The 17,402-nt window shown below is 43.6% G+C and overlaps 1 protein-coding gene across 10 annotated transcripts in view; it reads right to left on the minus strand.

Annotated features, from left to right (window-relative positions):
• Nucleotides 1-3,000: 3,000 nt before the first annotated feature.
• DOCK9 (dedicator of cytokinesis 9) overlaps nt 3,001-17,402 on the minus strand; it is a 290,243-nt gene continuing 275,841 nt past the window's right edge. For all 10 annotated transcript variants that reach the window (XM_039252519.1, XM_039252516.1, XM_039252512.1 and 7 more), the window contains 5 exons: nt 15,317-15,527; nt 9,913-10,103; nt 6,604-6,704; nt 6,331-6,469; nt 3,001-4,296 (listed from right to left, as the gene is read on the minus strand). In XM_039252519.1, coding sequence (XP_039108450.1) covers nt 4,174-4,296; nt 6,331-6,469; nt 6,604-6,704; nt 9,913-10,103; nt 15,317-15,527 — 765 coding nt within the window. In that variant the 3' untranslated portion in view covers nt 3,001-4,173. The remainder of the gene's footprint in view (nt 4,297-6,330; nt 6,470-6,603; nt 6,705-9,912; nt 10,104-15,316; nt 15,528-17,402) is intronic.

Here is a 17,402-nt window from a genome sequence, read left to right on the forward strand (position 1 = left end):
CAGAGGGAGAGAATCTCAAGCAGGCTTTATGCTCAGCATGAAGCCCAATGTGGGCTCAATCCCATGATCCTAGGATCATGATCTGAGCCAAAATCAAGAGTCAGATGCTCAATCAACTGAGCCACCCAGGTTCTCCAGAATGAAAAAGTTTTAATTTAACCTCTTTGGTCTCGAAGATGCAACTTTTTTCCCTCTCATGCCAAAAACCTGATTCCCAGTGATATCAACATAACTCACTTACTTTCACCAGTAATGAACACACACATCTCAGAAAAACAATACCATCTCAGAAAAATAGTACTTCCACAAACAATTACTGAAAATGGTTTTTGTTTATTAGCCAATCATTTACTTATTTGTTTCCACAATTTTTGTCCTTGGGGTATGTCCTGCTAGGAATGCACAGTGAAATTCCTGTATGATAAAGTCATTTGAAATCATTCGTGTTTATGTCATCAACTTGATATATAGTTATGCTCATTCATTTCATTTTGCTATGAATTTAGCCTATCATCTAATCTTGTCCTCTACATATCATTCTCTTCCCCTACAGGTAATAATTTAGAGTTTGTTTTCCTTTCCATCTAAAAAAAACAGAAGCAAAACCTACTTATGTATATATCCTTCCTTATAATAGCATACCATTCATTTTTCCCTGTCTTGTGATTTTTACGTACAGTATTTAGAAAATCACTCCATAGCAGTGTACAGAGATATTCTTAATTTCTTTTTATAAGTACATAGTAATCTACTGTGTGGATGTACTGTAGTTTATACAAGTGATCCCCTGTTGATGGAAATTAAATGCTCTTACCAATGGCATTTTATACTGAGTAACTCTGTCACATGGTTAAACAAGTCCCTGTGAAAGGACCTTTCAAGCTACCTTTCAAGTTATGTCCCAATTCTCAGCAGCCTTCTCCACACAGGGGCTGGCTCTATTTATGTACACTATCTGGCGGTGGTTAGTTCCCAAGTAGCAAATATTCATGATAATATACTAACTACACTTTTAATTTGAAAGTTACTTCAAAAAAAATCTTACTGAAGGTAGAATAAGGAGTCACTATTTATCAGGTAGAGTTTCCGTCTGGGATGATGAAGAGGTTCTGTCAACAGATGGTGGTGACTGCACAGCCCTGGACTTAATGCCACTTGATTGTATACTTGAAAAGAGTTAAATTGGGGGGTGCCTGGGTGGCTCAGTCAGTTAAGCATCCGACTTCAGCTCAAGTCATGATCTCACTGCTGGTGAGTTCAAGCCCCACATCGGGCTCTGTGCTGACAGCTCGGAGCCTGGAGCCTGCTTCAGATTCTGTGTTTCCTTCACTCTCTGCCCCTCCCCCACTCACATTCTGTCTCTCTACAAAAAATAAACATTTTAAATTAAAAAAAAAGAAAACAGTTAAAATGACAAATTTTCTGTGTTTACCTTATCTCAATAAAAAAGGGAAAGATGTACGGGAAACAGAAAAAATTTATTTAAAAACAGCAATAAAAATTTTTTTTTAATATATTTTTTTTATTTATTTCTAGGAGAGAGAGAGAGAGAGACAGCGTGAGCAGGGGAGGGTCAGAGAGAGAGGGAGTCACAGACTGAAACAGGCTCCAGGCTCTGAGCTGGCAGTCAGCACAGAGCCCGACGCGGAGCAATAAAAACTTTTTAATGTTAAAAAATTTCCCCCCCAAATTGCTACTTTATTGTGTAACTGTATACCAAAATAAAAGTTTTATAAATACACTAAAGATACTTTTAGTTGGTACGAATGTGCTTCGTCGCGGGGTCAATAGGAGGTGGATGGCTCCTTTCTCCACTGTTGTAAGAAAGGGGGTCGGTCACCTTCCAAGCTGAATCATATCTGGCACGGCATCTGTATGAATTACTCTCCAAGTTTAATGAGATAGCAAGTTAGCACTTTCCAGACTTATATTTATCTCACTATATGGTGACTTGAATTTTATGGTTTCTAAATGAGGCATTTATGACCAGGAAATCCAGCTCAGTGACAAAGGAGACAAACTGTTATATCCATTCCTGCTGATGTTGGAGTCAAGGTTTATTACACTGCACTCGGGAAGTCAGAGACTCAGGGCAAACCTTCCTTTCTAGAGAAGTTTCTTAAGCCCTAACTCTGGCTGCGCTAATGGATGGGCTGTAGACTCTGGTGAGTTGCCATCAGGCTTCACTGTCTCTTCTTCGTGACCTCGTCTCCATCTGTGAAATATGGCCTTTGGCACTGACTGAGGATGTTTCAGAGACGTCAAAAGATCCTTGGCAACTGGGTATTCGAGGCGTACATCACGTTTTCCTTCCTCAACTGGTTATGTGGAAAACAGCCTTGAAAAGCGTTCACGTAGGAAAAGCGGCTATTTTTCTTCTTGGGGAAAGACTCCTCTTCCTTTCATCGCTCTGACATGGGCTGGGTGACAACGAACTCACCTGCCAGCCGGAGACAGGACCAGCACCCGCAATCAGAGCGGTCACTTGGCTGGGTTTTCTCCGGGACGACGCAGATCGCAGAGCGTGTGGCGCACGCCTGCCAGCGCGCTGCTGGGCTCACTGACCACCTGGTCTCCAAGGAGTCACCTCGGAAGCAGGGAAACTGATGAAGGCGGAACTGTTGATAGAGCCGAAGAGGAAAAGCCAGAGGGCATAAGCTGTTTAAGCAGGCTTGGCAACAACTAGCAGGATTCCGAGCCCGGAGGTGGTGCGGCAGCGCATTTATTCACGTCCGCTAGCAGATCTGGAGTCGAGACCCGCTTCTTGAGGTCTGTTATCACGGAGACACTCGTGGGGGCAGACAAAATGGTACAGCGTTTCTGTGTACCCAACCTGAGCTTCAATAACTACTATTTGTCCATCCTGTTTTCGTCTACCCACCCCCTTTCTTTTTCTCAAGTATCATAAAGCAAATTTCAGACGCCATGTTATTTCGCCGCCAAGTGTTCCAACAGCCTGGCCCTCTCGGGAATGTCAAACAATAAATACCCAACATTCACTACGAAAAAATCAGCAATGTTATGTTTAATACGGATGTGGTACAGAATGTTTAATTACAGCAGGGCAGAGATCCTAGTTAAATAAAATTAAAAACCTTTATTTTCCCAAATATAAAATTACTAAATTAATGTCTCAAAAGAAAATATAACATGGTGAAAGCTTTAAATTACACCACTATTCACCACAGGATTTATGACTTACCAATTACATACTCCACCACTTTGGCAAAAGGACGAAATTTTTAAAACAGTTTATAAACCTAACACAGCAAAGACTCTATACACCTCCATATTGCACTTTTTTTATGTACAAGGATAAAACAGTAAAGTCAAGTGTATTGCATATACTAAGAACGGCACAAATTTGTCACAATGGAACTTAATGCGGAAGCAGATGTGAGGAGTATTAAAAAAATGTAGAAATGTAATCCATGTATGTACAGAGTGCGGAGACTGTATTAACAAACTCATATGTACATAACAATATTCTGTACTACTTTTAAACTTTTTAGCATAGTTTTGTTTATTAATAGAGGCCTTTGGTTCTAAACTGCTTGACTAGTTTTAGGCTCACATAGTTTCTTAAGCTTTCCTATGTTTTAGATGCAAGTATATAAGTATAAAAGCACTAAACCTTCTGGCTCACTGGTACAAAAGTTACAATGATCAGTTCCCTTAGGTCATCAAAAACTAGTCACAAAAATAGTTCTTGTATTCAACCTGAATGTGCCACAGGAAAAAAAAAATATTTTCAAGCTTAGCCTAGAGGCGGAGGTTACCCCAGCCTCCATTTATTTCAGTGCTGCTGTCCCTGCTATGTACATTCTGGAATACGTGTTTTCTCTAGGCCATTTATTTTAATACTAATCTGTAAGGAAGAATAAAATCTCATTCCAGCTTAAGAGAGTTCACCACACACCCGTTAAGACACGATGAAAAGTTCGAATATTGCCAGCAAGATTTAAAAAAATATGTGTACCCTCTTACAACTCCTCTAGAAAATCGGTTATGAAATAACAGTTCTTCACTTCCTTTCTGTCCCATTCCCCTTCACTTCTTCCTCTTGTGCTCGGTCCTCCCCATGTCTTGCACGAGCCCAGTGATTAGCTTTGGAAATCATCCTGAGTTTGCAAATGACAAAGCAAGTCCCCACGTGCGGCCTGTGAGGCAATATCACACAACTGAGGACGAGCTGGTCATCCCATGGACCAGGGTGCTCGTTGGAGTCCCGCTGATGGCATTGAAGATGTGAAGGGAATTCGGTAAAACGCTCGTCTTCTCCTCCAGCGGGCAAATCTTGAGGCATAGAAACACAACATTACTCAAGTGTAATGCCCCTAATGACATTTCTCAAAATGGCGCGTTTCATATAACACAGTTTATCATCCAATGGTCACTGTTATTCTGAATGATGGTATCAGAGAGCTCGGCTCTGGTGGTTTGCAGAGGGCTTGTGTCAGCTCATCTAGAAAATGGCCTTTTTCAGATCAGGATTACAAGGAGAAAGTCAAGAACAATGGGTTTTGCTTCCTTTATAACGTACTGACTGGAGCCTTCTAGACTCACCAGATTATAAGGCGGTGAAGTCTATCTTATACATACGTGCCAGGGACACGACTGAGCCCTGTCCCTTGGACAAGTCTTTTAAAATGAATCCCGAGCATCTCTGTTTCTCTCTTGGCTCCTTTTCTCAGGGTCTTAACAGATTTCCATCCTGGGAAAGAGAAAGCAACTACCCCCATGACCCTGAACAGGCCTCTCTTCACACTCGGTAATGCAGGGGAGATTCTAGGGGTGAGACTTGACCTACTGTCAGGTGGAAATTGAGGGGAACATACACAGTTAGAGAGGCTCCCCTGAGAAAACCAAAAGCAAGTCTGCTCCAGGTCACAACCATTTCTGCTAAAGGATTCAAAAGAGTTTAATCTTCACAGTTGTTGAGATAATGGAAAGTTCAAGGTGCAGCTTAGAGTATGGCACTGCGTGAAACGTCCATATGATATGGAAGCTTATTCTAACATTATCAGTCCATATTCTTTTCCTACTTTCATCTCTTCTCGTGCCAAATGCTGACACCCACTGATCAAACTCTGTTACACAGCAATCTGTAGGCTCCATTGAAAAGACCTTGAGCTTTCTCCAAAAACTTATTTCCATGAGACCATCTCTTTCTGCTTACTTATTCACACATTTATTTCTTTCATAGTTCAATTCTTTTTCTACTTTTCTTAATGCCCAGAAGAAGGGTGCCTCCCTTAGCATACACACTGTCTCTATGCCAATGTCTGCAGTTGTTCAAACTCAGTCATAACTTTACATGAAGCAGTTTATTGAGGTTCAGAAAAAGAAAATTAAAAAATGACATTACCATCCCATCTGGATGTGTTAGCATGGAGGAGGAAGGAAAAAAAAAAAAAAAGAAGCAAGTTAAAGCTCAGACATTTCATTTCCGTTAGTTTCCTGCAACAGAAATTTCCTAACTAGATCGTCACACGATAATGTTAACTGATACAGGTGGTCCTGGCTTCATTTGCGAGACTGAACGACAACCGTGTAGGGAGCCGAAAAAGGAGCTCTGTGCAATGGAGGTGCTCATGTTAACTGTGAAGACTGGTGCCGCGACTCGGAAGAAGTCACTATGGTTGATGGAGAATGGACCTCGACAAAACTAATACTCTGGAAGCTGCTCTTTGACGTGCACTTAGTTGCCTGGGTAGCTGCCCCCTCTGACTACTGGGCCCACATATGGGACCCTAGTGAAAGGAGCTCACACAGGAAGGTGATGGGGCAGTGTAACCAGAAAGATGCCTGAAATAACAAGGAGTAGAGAAGCTGCCAGGAAGAATCCACGGGGCCACCCCGGTCAGCTGTGGACAGTCAAAACCTGAACAACCCCGTTTTTTTAAGTGGTGAAAGACATTTAATGTAACACAAAATTGTTTAAACTAGGCTGGCAAGTCTTGGTCTTTCAAAGGATTGGGTGAATAAAAAGATTTCTAGGAACAAGATAGGTGTTTCTTTTTTATGTGAGTTTTGTTTTGCCTTGAGCTAGATTAGGGTGGGGAGGGACAGAGCTGTGGACCTTGACCACCTCTAAGAGTGATGCAAACACACCTCTGGTTGTGTTAGATGGTAACAGGCAGGGCTAGTTGTTAGCCGGTCCTCAAGTAACCTGCGTTCAGGGAGTAGCAGCGTGTAGCATGCTACATTACTCCTCAGATACCAAAGTTCTGGAAGGACATCAGAAGGTTCAGGCCATCCCAGGGTGCATGTGAGAACCCAACTAATGTGTGCTCACTAACAATGACAAGAGCCCAGCGTGGCGCCTACCTGCTCGTGCATGATCTCGGAAAGCTCTTTGGCCATCTCCCTGTAGTTGGCCTTCATTTCTTCCTGGTACTCAAGCTGGTCCTCTTTGATCAGCCGCTCATTTACTGCTAAGGCTTGACCACAAGCTTCCACAAATTGCCTGAAATGGTTGAGAGAGGGAAATAAAGGTACGTCAAGGACAAAGAGTGAGTCCAACTGGTAGCATCTCTTTCTTGAATGAGCATAGAAATGACTGATGCTTGAAGAAAAAGAGACATTTCCTGCGTACTTTACCTGAAAACTTCTTTAAGCAACTTCACTTTGTTGTCAGGGTATCTTTTTGTGTTTGTGTCATCTAAGAAAGCTCGGGCATATGCCAGTGGACCTGCGTTGACCTAGGTCAAGAACAAAGATTTTAAATTACGTTATTACACAAATGGCCATTCTCATTGATTTGGTTTCGGTTGGCATGTGCTAACTATGCTGTTCGAACTAGTCATGACCCCTGCCTTTCAGGAACTGACAACCTGGAAGAGGAAACCACGAACAAACCTTACACTATTGTATGTCATTTGATTTTATCACCTCAGACATCATCAGGGCCCTTGAGAAGATGGCCCATTTTATGAAGGAAGAAGCAAAGTTTGGAAAAGTGAAGGACCTGTTCAAGGTTGAACAGCCAATAAGCAAAACACCTGAGGTCAGAGCCCAGGTCTTCCCACTGGTACCTGTGCTACTCTACACTGACCCAAGGTCCAACTGGTGAGTTCAGTGAACAACTAAAGAATACAGTATATTGGCCAATTTTTAAAAACCAACCGTTCACCTCTCTGAGCTCTGTTGACAGCCAGGGCAAACCAATTTGCCATCTTCAAATGAAGTAACCAGCTGAGGTGTGATGGAACGCCAAATATTAGGGGCATTTAGCAACAGGGTGAGTGAACCAGAACCTGTATGTCTCAATTAGCCAAGAAGAGTCAGGATATGTGGGAATGTGGAGAAAAAGAGGGTCAGACATGCGGGGTGGGAAGGAGAAAGTCCCAGGGATCTGAGATGGTATGAAAGAAACTGGTCATGTGGTTATCACATCATTTACCCTGGAAGGTCTAGCTGTCTTGGAAGGTAAGTAAGTAGGGAGGGTCTGTCGCTGTTGGTGAAGGAGCTGGGCTGTGGCTCGGATCCACAGTGGGCATGACCTGTGCGGTGACGGCAAGAGAGCTGAGGTGTGGGAATTCGCACCAGAGCTGGGGAGACAGAGAGCCACAGTGGTGGGAGGTGGGCCCTCCGAGTCAGGAACGACTAGTTAACCTTCTGTGATGACTGCAGGTATCATCACCAGTGTGATGACACTGGTGTTGGGTGGGGAGCTATGTGAATGACCCGGACGTGACCCAAATAACTAATGACCCAAAATGACCCAATATATTCAATTTTAAGGATATGCAAAGAAAGTTGATAGGATTTCATAAGGACTGACATAGCCAGATCTTGGAGGACAGAGTCACACAGGGGCCCTGATGGCTCTGTCCTATACAAGAGCAACCCCAGGGAGGCTCTTGGTGCAAGAATTACAGAAATACATAAGTAAAATGGTAAAGTTAGCTTCCTATGGCTGCAACTACACTGTTACCCTGGTGGGCACATACTTATGTAAAAAAAATCTCCTGAGGGTCACCTGGGTGGCTGTCAGTTAAACCTCTGAGTCATGGTTTCAGCTCAGGTCATGATCTCATGGTTGGTGTGTTCGAGCCCCGCATCAGGCTCTGTGCTGGTTGTGCAGAGCCTGCTTGGGAGTCTCTCTCCCTCTCTCTCTGCCCTTCCCCTGCTCATGCTGTGTCTGTCTCTCTCGAAGAAATAAACTTAAAAAAACAAAAAAAAAAACACTTCATCATCATGGAATGATGATCTTTGCTTTTTAAAGATGACTGGGTATTGATAAAACTCTAAGGTCACTGTCAAATGGAAGGGCACACTTTGCCCTTTAGAAAGTTCAACCTGTCCAGCCCCACCCTTTACTGGTGCCCACACCTCTCTGCTGGTATTCTGATAGAGGCTGGATGTCCCCAGGCTATGTTAATGAGTGGTTTTGTTCTTTTAGCTGCAGAAAAGTGTAGCCTCTGGACCCATTATGTAATCATTCCTGTTGCTAGAATATTTATCATATTCACTTGATAACTTATTTTTGATTCCTAAGTCTTTCAGGGCACGAGGGAAGAGGTTGAAACATCTAATAAGCACTTTTGTGATGAATGACATTTAGAAAATGTTAGACAACAATCCAGTGTGGATTTGATTAGAAAGGTAACAAGAACTGATTCCAGAAAACAAACCAAAAAAATCCTAAAACTTACATATTGCATCTACATGCAACTTTCATAAATGAAACCTTTAAAAAAATTTTTTTAATGTTTATTTATTTTTGAGAGAGAGAGAGACAGTATGAGTAGGGGAGGAGCAGAGAGAGGGGGAGACATAGAATCTGAAACAGGCTCTAGGCTGTGAGCTGTCAGCAGAGCCCAACGTGGGGCCCGAACTCACAAACCATGAGATCATGACTGAGCTGAAGTCGGAAGCCTAACCGAGTGAGCTATCCAGGTGCCCCAAATGTAACTTTCTTTGAAGAAAAGAACTGGATATAAGGGTGTGTGTGTGTGTGTGTGTGTGTGTGTGTGTGTGTGTGTGTGTGTGTAAAACATGTGCTAGAATTTTGTATATATACTTAAAAAATCACTAAAGCAAGAAGCAGACTAATCACTGGAAGGAAGTGATTTAACACTTACCAAATTCCCAGGAAATCACATAAGATACCTTTAAAAAACCAATTATTTTGAAGACTAATATACAAACAAAAAGGTACATATATCACGAGGTCATAGCTTATTGAATTTCCACAACTGAACATATATATGTAATCACTACTTGGATAAAAAATGATCTTTCCCCTAAATGGTGCACGTTACTTGGATAGCTAAATGGAAAAAATGTATCTTGACCCCTACCACATACACTAGATTCCAGATGGACTGCAGATCTATATAGGAATGCTAAACAAAGGAAGAGAACATAGGAGAACATTTCTGAAACAGATTTAAGAACCAAGTTCTTAAAGAGGGCACAAAATGTTACTGATTAAGGAAAATTAATTGAGTTACAGTAAAATGAAGGAATTTCTGTCAATCAAAACACAGCATTAAGGGAATGAAGCTTAAGGTTCTTTTTCAGATACAATTTTTATAGAAACCACAAAACAATAGTTTTATAACAAACTATTCACACTTCTTTATATTTAGAAGAGTCTTGATGTTTTCAGTTAGGTACCCAGAATTTCCCCAAATACTAAAAACAAACAGGTTAGAATGGACAGCTGTCTCCTGCCCCTGGCACACAGCTCAGTGGACTCTCCTCCAGGTGGCGTTGGCTGGGGACCCAGTCTACCGCCCCCCTCTGGTATCAGCAGACACTGCAAAGGCATGGAAGGTAACTGGGATGACGGGGTGAAGAATGGATCTACACCAGACCTTGCTGGGCTTGAAATTTACCAAGGTCCAGATGAACCTCTGCGCCTGTCGCCCTGTGGTCTGCTGTACCCAGGGCTTGGCTCACCTGGACGCTCACGCTGCCTTGGAGTTTGAGCTGCAGTTTGATCATGTCCACTTCGGTGGAGGAGCACAGCTGCCGGAGCTCGGCCACCTTCTTACTCATCTCGTCAATGGCGACTTCGATGGGGTTCAGGTCGGTGTGGTGCTGGTACATGACGGGGATCCGCTTCTTCACATAAGGGAAGCAGTGTATTGCTGCGGAGGAAGGAGACCCAGAGTTGCATCATCCTGACTACTGTTGAGGTAGGAGTACTTATTATTCCCATTTTACAGATAAGGAACCCAACGCTTGCTAGTCACATGCCACTGTTTTATGGAATCAGAGCACTGTCTTCCTCCATCACTGTGTATGTTTAATGATGAGTTCTATCATGTAAAGTCAAGAGACTTGGGTCCTTGTTAACCTTTAATGTGAGAAGTGTATGTTTGAAGAAATTACTGTCATTCCCTGCTTGATTGTCTCAACCAATAATGCCTTACCTTCCTTGGAAGCTGTGAGATCTGAAAGACTAGTAGGTATAAGAGGGTTTTGAAAATATAAAGAACAGTAGACAGTTTTGAGATAGCAACAGACCAGATTTTAAGTCCAGAAAATAGTTCCATAAACGTATCCTTGAGAAAATTTGCTTCTCTATGGGATTTTGAATCACATGCTTGAGTTTGCACAAACCAGAGAAATCAATGAAAAATAACAAGTGAGAATATCTTTCCAAGTATTTTATGAACCAGAAATTCATAGGCTGTTCAGGTCACACTAATCATAAAGATATTTTGAAACGTAAGTGAATAAAAAACAGACATAAGAATATTTACATTTTCTTACACTTTTTTTCCCCTACAAAAAAAGCCAACCAGTACTGTCTTCACTTATCATAATAAGATATCTGAATGTATCAACACTGAAGAGTTTAAAAATGAACAGAAAAACAGCCAGTTCTAGTTTGGGTCTCTTTTGATTTTTTACCTTTTTGCTTTACATGGTATATAAATATCTGTAATATCTTTATTTAATATACATGTATGAGTAGACATGAACCTATATGTTTAAAAGCTTATTTTTGAACAAGCAAAAGTAAGGTGGGCGTGTTATGTTGGATCATTGCTATTTAAGTGGCTGGGGAGAGCATATTCAGAAAGGACTCAATGAGAAAACAAGGTGAGCGCCATGCGGCACATGGTCCAGGTGGGCCACCCAAAGTCTGGACAGAGCAGGCGGTGTTCAGCCTGCTGCAGCCTCAAGTTACACCCTGACAGGCCTGTTCTTGTCCCTCAATGTTTTATCGACCTAAGACCCAAGGTCTGTGTCTCCTATTTCTTTTGTATTCCTCGTGGACGTTTCAGAAGTGGCAGCAGTGGGATGGATCCATCCTTTCTGAACCTGATCCACGCTCTTTGGTAGCCTGACGAGACCTGGGCCTCGCTGATCTCCGGCCCTGGAGCCAGAGGTGCACCCGGGTCTGGACAGAAAGCGCTTTATGGAGTGCCAGTGAACGGCCACATGTAAGAAGGGCCGTGGACGCATTTCATGAGGCTAACAGCTGTGTCAAAACACAGGTGAGTAGCGTCATCACAGTATTTGAGTATTTCAGAGAGAAAAGCTAATTCCATGGGTGTCTGTGAGGTATACGTGGACTATACGGATTTCATTCAGCGTAAAAGTCCTGAGTCTTGTGACGGTGACTGGAGACTTAAGAGAAGCAAGGGAGAGTATGATGATCCAGAAAACCCAGAGCCCGTGCATGAGCCCACCGGGTCCATGTGAGCTGGGGGCCCCTGCCCTCCCTGCTGGCCCCATCTTTCCCCCTGTGTCTCAGACTCCCGCTGCTGCAGCCACGCCGGCCTGCTGGCTGTCCCCTGAATGTGCTGGGCACAAGCACCCCCACCCACTGGCTTTTGCTCTGACAGCTCCTTCTCCCTCCAGATGTTTGCATGGCCTAACCCCTCACCTCCTTCAAGTCTGAAGAGTCACTTCCTCCAGTGAGGTCCCTTTGGGCTACTCCATTTTAAACTACAACCCTCTCCCCTCAATCCCACCTTTCTGATCCCCTTTTGCTTTTGTCCAGAACACATATCACCTTCCAACACAGGTATGTTTACCCACTGTGTTTTAGAACAGTCTGGAAGGAGACTGACTGAGGTAGACATGTGTGTTTTGTTACTAAGCCAGGATGGAACACTGTGCTCCATACATTTTGTGGAATTAATGAATGCGCTAGTGTCCGAATGGCTAAATCAAAGAGCAAAGTGGCCATTACTACAAAATGGCCGGCCCTCGTGCTGTGCGGCGTTTCAGGAAGGAAGGTGAGGAAGAGGGGGCTGAGGGGCGTCGGTGCCTGTATAGCCTGGTGAGACTGAACAGAAGGTGAAGAGCGGGAGAATATTTCTGCCCCGAGTGGGAGTCTGGGCAGGAGCTCCGTGGTGGGAATCCCAGGACAGGAAGAGACGAGGGATGTTACATTGGGAGGCAGGCTCAGAAGTATACGCTGAAGGGGTCTGGAGGTTTTCCTGGTTTTCCAAATGATCCCACAAATGCAGCGAACTGAGTGATCTATCCAGGGAAGGGAGCCTCTGCCGGGTTCAGAGGGCAGGGAGGGCCGTGGCTCCCCCACAACCTGGCTGGTCAAAGGTCTGGTGTGAAGGAAAGCAATGGAAGAAGAACCTGAGGATTAATAAGATAGGGGAAACTCTCAAGTTCAAAGTCTGGACCATCCCAGTCTGTATGCCTTTAAGTTGATAGAGAGCTCACGTGTTTTTTAGTAGCATTTTTACAGCCCTTTCTCTAAATCTTGATGCTGCCCGGTAACTATCCTTTTGATATTTTGGGATCTTTCAGGGCAAAAACTGTTAAATCTTTCGGGGTATTTTGTTGCAGTGTAATCCCTTTGGTTTATCAGCAACCTCAAAAGGCAAGGGGCTCAATGGTGGATAAGATCCAGCAAAATAAAGTGCATTCTGTCCCCTCCTGCGTATAATTTATGATGTTAACACAAGATGGAGAGTGGTAAGTCTATCCATTTTACAGATGGGGAAACTAAGACATAGAGAAAGGATAGGCGACTTGCCCGAGATCACATGGCGAGCACTGGCCTGGGTCTGCAGGGCCCCGGCCTGGGCTCTGTACTGCCCACGCTTTCCCGTCCTCATAGCTGTGCCAACAGCCCGTGTGAATGCTGCCTCTGTCTGCAGCAGTGACACCCGGCCGCCTCTGCTCCAGCAAGCAAGGAGCTTTCTTCCTGCTCTTCAGCTAATCAACAATATTTCTGTGACAAAGTGGTAAACTGTGCCCCTGAGGGAAATCTGGCCAGGAAAACCCTGTTTATGATGGTAGTCGCTGTTTATGATCAGTAATGCTACCTGAGCGGAATCATCGTAATAAAGAATCCTGACCCTGACTCATCAGGGAAGTAGGTTTATTTTAAGCGCGGTGCTCAAACTGGAGCTGCACCAGAGTCACCCGGGGGCGGGGTGGGGGGGTGGCTTGTTCAACACGATCAGCTGGGCCCCACGCCCAGAGTTTCTGATTCTGTGGGGCTGGGCAGGGCCCACAAGTCTGGATTTCTCCTAAGTTCTCCGGGGATGCTTATGCTGCAGGCCCAGGAGCCGTGTGTGATAAGCATGGATTTAAGAGATAAATGCCCCAAGCTGGCAAAGTGACTCCACCTAGAAATGTAGTTATCTTGTCTAAGAAGAATTTGCTCCTGTGTCCTTTAGAAAAACAACTCCTCTCCCTAGGGGCACGGGCTACCATTTTTGAGGACAATCTGCTTATATTTCAGGTGCTATCATTACTCTAAAAGTAGTAGGTAGGGGCTCTTTCTTTAAGAAAGCAGTTTTTTTTTTTTTTTTTTAATTTTAACCTTTATCTCAGTTCCTTCCTAGGAAGGGTAAAGAATTCTCTGTAATATGCTGTTCTGAGCTATTTTACAATGAGTCATATTCTTTCTTTGGTAATAGCTTTACTGAGATACAGACTCACCCACTGAAAGTGTCCAGTTCAGTGGTGAGAGCGGAGCCCATGTGACATGTGGCATCTTAACAGGGGCCCTTCCACTCATCATCACACTGTTCCACGTTATTGCCTGGCAACATCGACTTCTAGACAGAGCAATGGACACCTTCCTGGTTCTGCTGAGCTATCACTGGGCTTTCTGAGCAGGCCTCCTCACCGAATTTTTTGTTTTTTAATAGGACACAAGAAAGTGTTCTATTTTAGGTGACCCTCGTCACACTACTGACCCCAACCCAAGAGTGGATGGGTCAGGTTCCCCCAGAGAAGGTAAAAATCACTTTCAAGATGATTCTACGCTGTCAGGAACTGGGAAATGATGCAAAAACACATTTCTAAGAATAGGTTATGAATGGCTAACCAGTGTCAAAGAATCTATTATAGCTCCTGTCACAGCCGAACGGAGAGCCTCTGAAGGCAGTGAGGTTCCTGGCGGCACAGGTATTCAAGCTGAGGCTGGCCAGCCGCCCTCAGATATGAGACACAAGGGATCCAGTCTCATATCCCATTTACTCACTCAGCCTGAAATCCCTGATCAGGTTCAGGCCGAGACCTGTGTGATAAAGACGTGTAAGGGGTCTCTTCCTGCGAGGGAAACACTGAACTGTGTGCAGGGCTTTTGAGGTCCTGGGCCTGGAGAAGGGTCCGTAGGGGTTTCAGAAGGAGTCTGTAAGTCACCTGAAATTGTGTGCAAAAGCACTCCAAGGAGATAAGGGCCCACTATTTTCATCAGATTCTAAAAAACGGTCAGTGACTTGACTTTGGGTATGAACTTTTTTCGAGCAGAAGAAGAAAATGCTAACAGATAAAGAGAAAAATGTCAAGGGCATTCAAAAGCAAGCATTCGATAAATGTTCAACTGAAATAGCTATTTGGGGAAAGTTAACTAAGCACGAAGGGCCCTTCATTCTAGAAGCTTCTGGAACCCTTCCGGAGAAGTCTTTATCTCGGTGTCCAGGCTAGTATCTCGTACGGGATTCTGGAAGGTATATATGCTAAGTGAAATAAGCCAGTTAGAGAAAGAAGGTTATCATATGATTTCATTCATATGTGGACCTTGAGAAACTCAACAGATGAATATAGGGGACAGGAAGGAAAAATAAGACAAAAACAGAGAGGGAGACAAACTGTAAGAGACTCTTAAATACAGAGAACAAGCTGAGTCTTGCTGGAGGGGGTGGGGTAAATGGGTGACGGGCACTGAGGAGGGCACTTGTCGGGATGAGCACTGGGTGTCATATGTAAGAGGTGGATCACTAGGTTCTACTCTTGAAGCCAAGACTACACTGTATGTTAATTAACTTGAAAATAAATTAATAGGAAGGAAGGAAGGGAAGGAGAAAGGGAGGGGGGAGGGAGGGAGGAAGGAAGGAAGCAAGCAAGCAAGCCAGGGCAACGATACCTGTCAAGATGGTTCGCCGTTTGCACTGCTCCTCAACCCCGCCCTGCCTTTTGCCAGTCTGAGTGAAGGGCATCTCAAACATGAAGCGGCGAATGTTATGAGATCTCTCAAATTCCGTTTTCCTTTCTTGTAATTCTTTTTCATCGAAGAACGGAATCACATGAGTCACCTGGATGTATGCATACTTGGAATCCAGATCCTTAGGGTTGACCTTTAAGGGAATAAACAAAATGGGAGACTGGACTCTTTCAAAGCATCCCTGAGCTTGTCTTTCCACTTCTTATTAATAAAAGATGTGGAAAAGTTTAGAAAAGCAGGAAAAAAACCAAACAAACAGTACAACAAACCCCCACATACCCACCACTTAGAACAACTGCTAATGCCTTGTTTCAAGCTCACACACACATATATGCATGTGTGGATGCACGCTTACACATGTACGTGTAGACTTTTTTTTAATTTTAACTGAACCATTTCAAAGTAAGCAGTATCCATAAGCATCTCCTAAACCCGAGGACGTTCTCCTCTGTAACCATAATGTATATCATACCTCATAAAACTAACTTAATACCCAGGCCATGAAAGTTTCTCACACGTCCCCAGAATCTTATTTTTCGCTACTTGTGTTTGAACTAGAATCTAATCAATGATCATATTTAATCTCAAATTCTCCACTTTTTTGTTTCTCCTGATACTGATTTTTTTTTTTTAAAGACATCACCCTAGTTTTCTTGCTGAGTGACTCCCTGTCTGGATTTTCCTCCTGGCTTCCTGAATTGTATTTTTACATATTTGGCTTAGAGAGAAAAATGTTATTTTAGTAATAATGTTCAACACCTGGGACCTCAAATTATAATCTACAGACGGATTATACGTAAACAGATATGGACGAATTAATTTAATTACAGGTACAGACTAGTCTAAGACTAATCTAACCATAAGTTTAGCTCCTGAATAACTCAGCAGATAAACACTTTTAAAACTGCACTGCTACAATTCAGTTAGCGGTGCTCTAGCAGCCGTGATGTGCTAGACACTAAACATGGGCATTTCCCATACGAGCCCAGCAGCTAATTTATTAGAGAGACAAATCAATTTTGCACATATGAATCGTATTTGAGCTTTTCGAGCAGTAAAAGGGGGAGGGTCTGAAGAAAATGACTGCAAAGAATCTGCAATCCAGAGACAATTCTGAAACCGGGGTTGCTGAGTAAATGAGGCCAAGAAGGTTTTGTTAAAAGCCTCAAGTTATGTGCCACTGTCCCCTCAACAGGGATGTTGGTGAAGAAAAATGAAAGGTGGGTATGAACGTGCCTAAAACTTTGGAAGTGAGGAAAATACATAAAGTCATGAGTTATTCAACTTCTATTTTAGAAAGAGCCATCCGGCCCACCGCTACAACTGTGTTCAAACTATGAAATGTGACTCTCCTTAGCAGAAACCATGTACTAGCAGTGGAAATGCATGTCTTGCCTACTTTTCAGCGGTACTCCCTAGTCTTCCTTTCTGAAGCAGTAGGTATGAAACGGCAGCAGTGGAGGATTGCTGTTCGGGGGGAAGGGAGGATGGTCTGGTTCGTCTTCCAGCTGCTGTAAGGACAGCAGATTAAGGGGGAGAAGACCGCATGCATGAGGGTCCCGAGGAGAGGCCGTCATGTGAAAGCCACAGCTTGACATAGACAAAGGTTTCATTTTGAGAGAAAGAGACAAATTGGACCTGAGTAGTTTGGTTTATGAAAAAAGTAGACCTCCAAAAGGTCGTGTTGAGGGTTCCGGTTAAAAACCGACCAACCATGTGTGTTCCTTCCTTTTCCTTCATGCAACTCTGTTGAAAAGCAGTACAGAATTAACCTGTGAAGACCAAGGAAAGAGGACAGTAGACAGCGGTGGGTAAGAGGGTTTAATGAGCTTCTGGAAGGCTACCCAACTTGGTAGAGACACCGTTTTCCCACGCAGGTGGGGCGAGCACGATTTCTGAGGAAAACAGCCCCTGGAGCTGATGGAGGTTCTAATCCAAGCTCCCGCAGAAAGGATAACCATTGAGTCGGATCTCTCAGAAGCCTGCTGCTACGGACTGCATGTCCCCT

The sequence above is a fragment of the Hyaena hyaena genome, unplaced genomic scaffold, assembly GCF_003009895.1.
Source record: "Hyaena hyaena isolate Hyena2069 unplaced genomic scaffold, ASM300989v1 scaffold_418, whole genome shotgun sequence".
Lineage (NCBI taxonomy): Eukaryota > Metazoa > Chordata > Mammalia > Carnivora > Hyaenidae > Hyaena > Hyaena hyaena.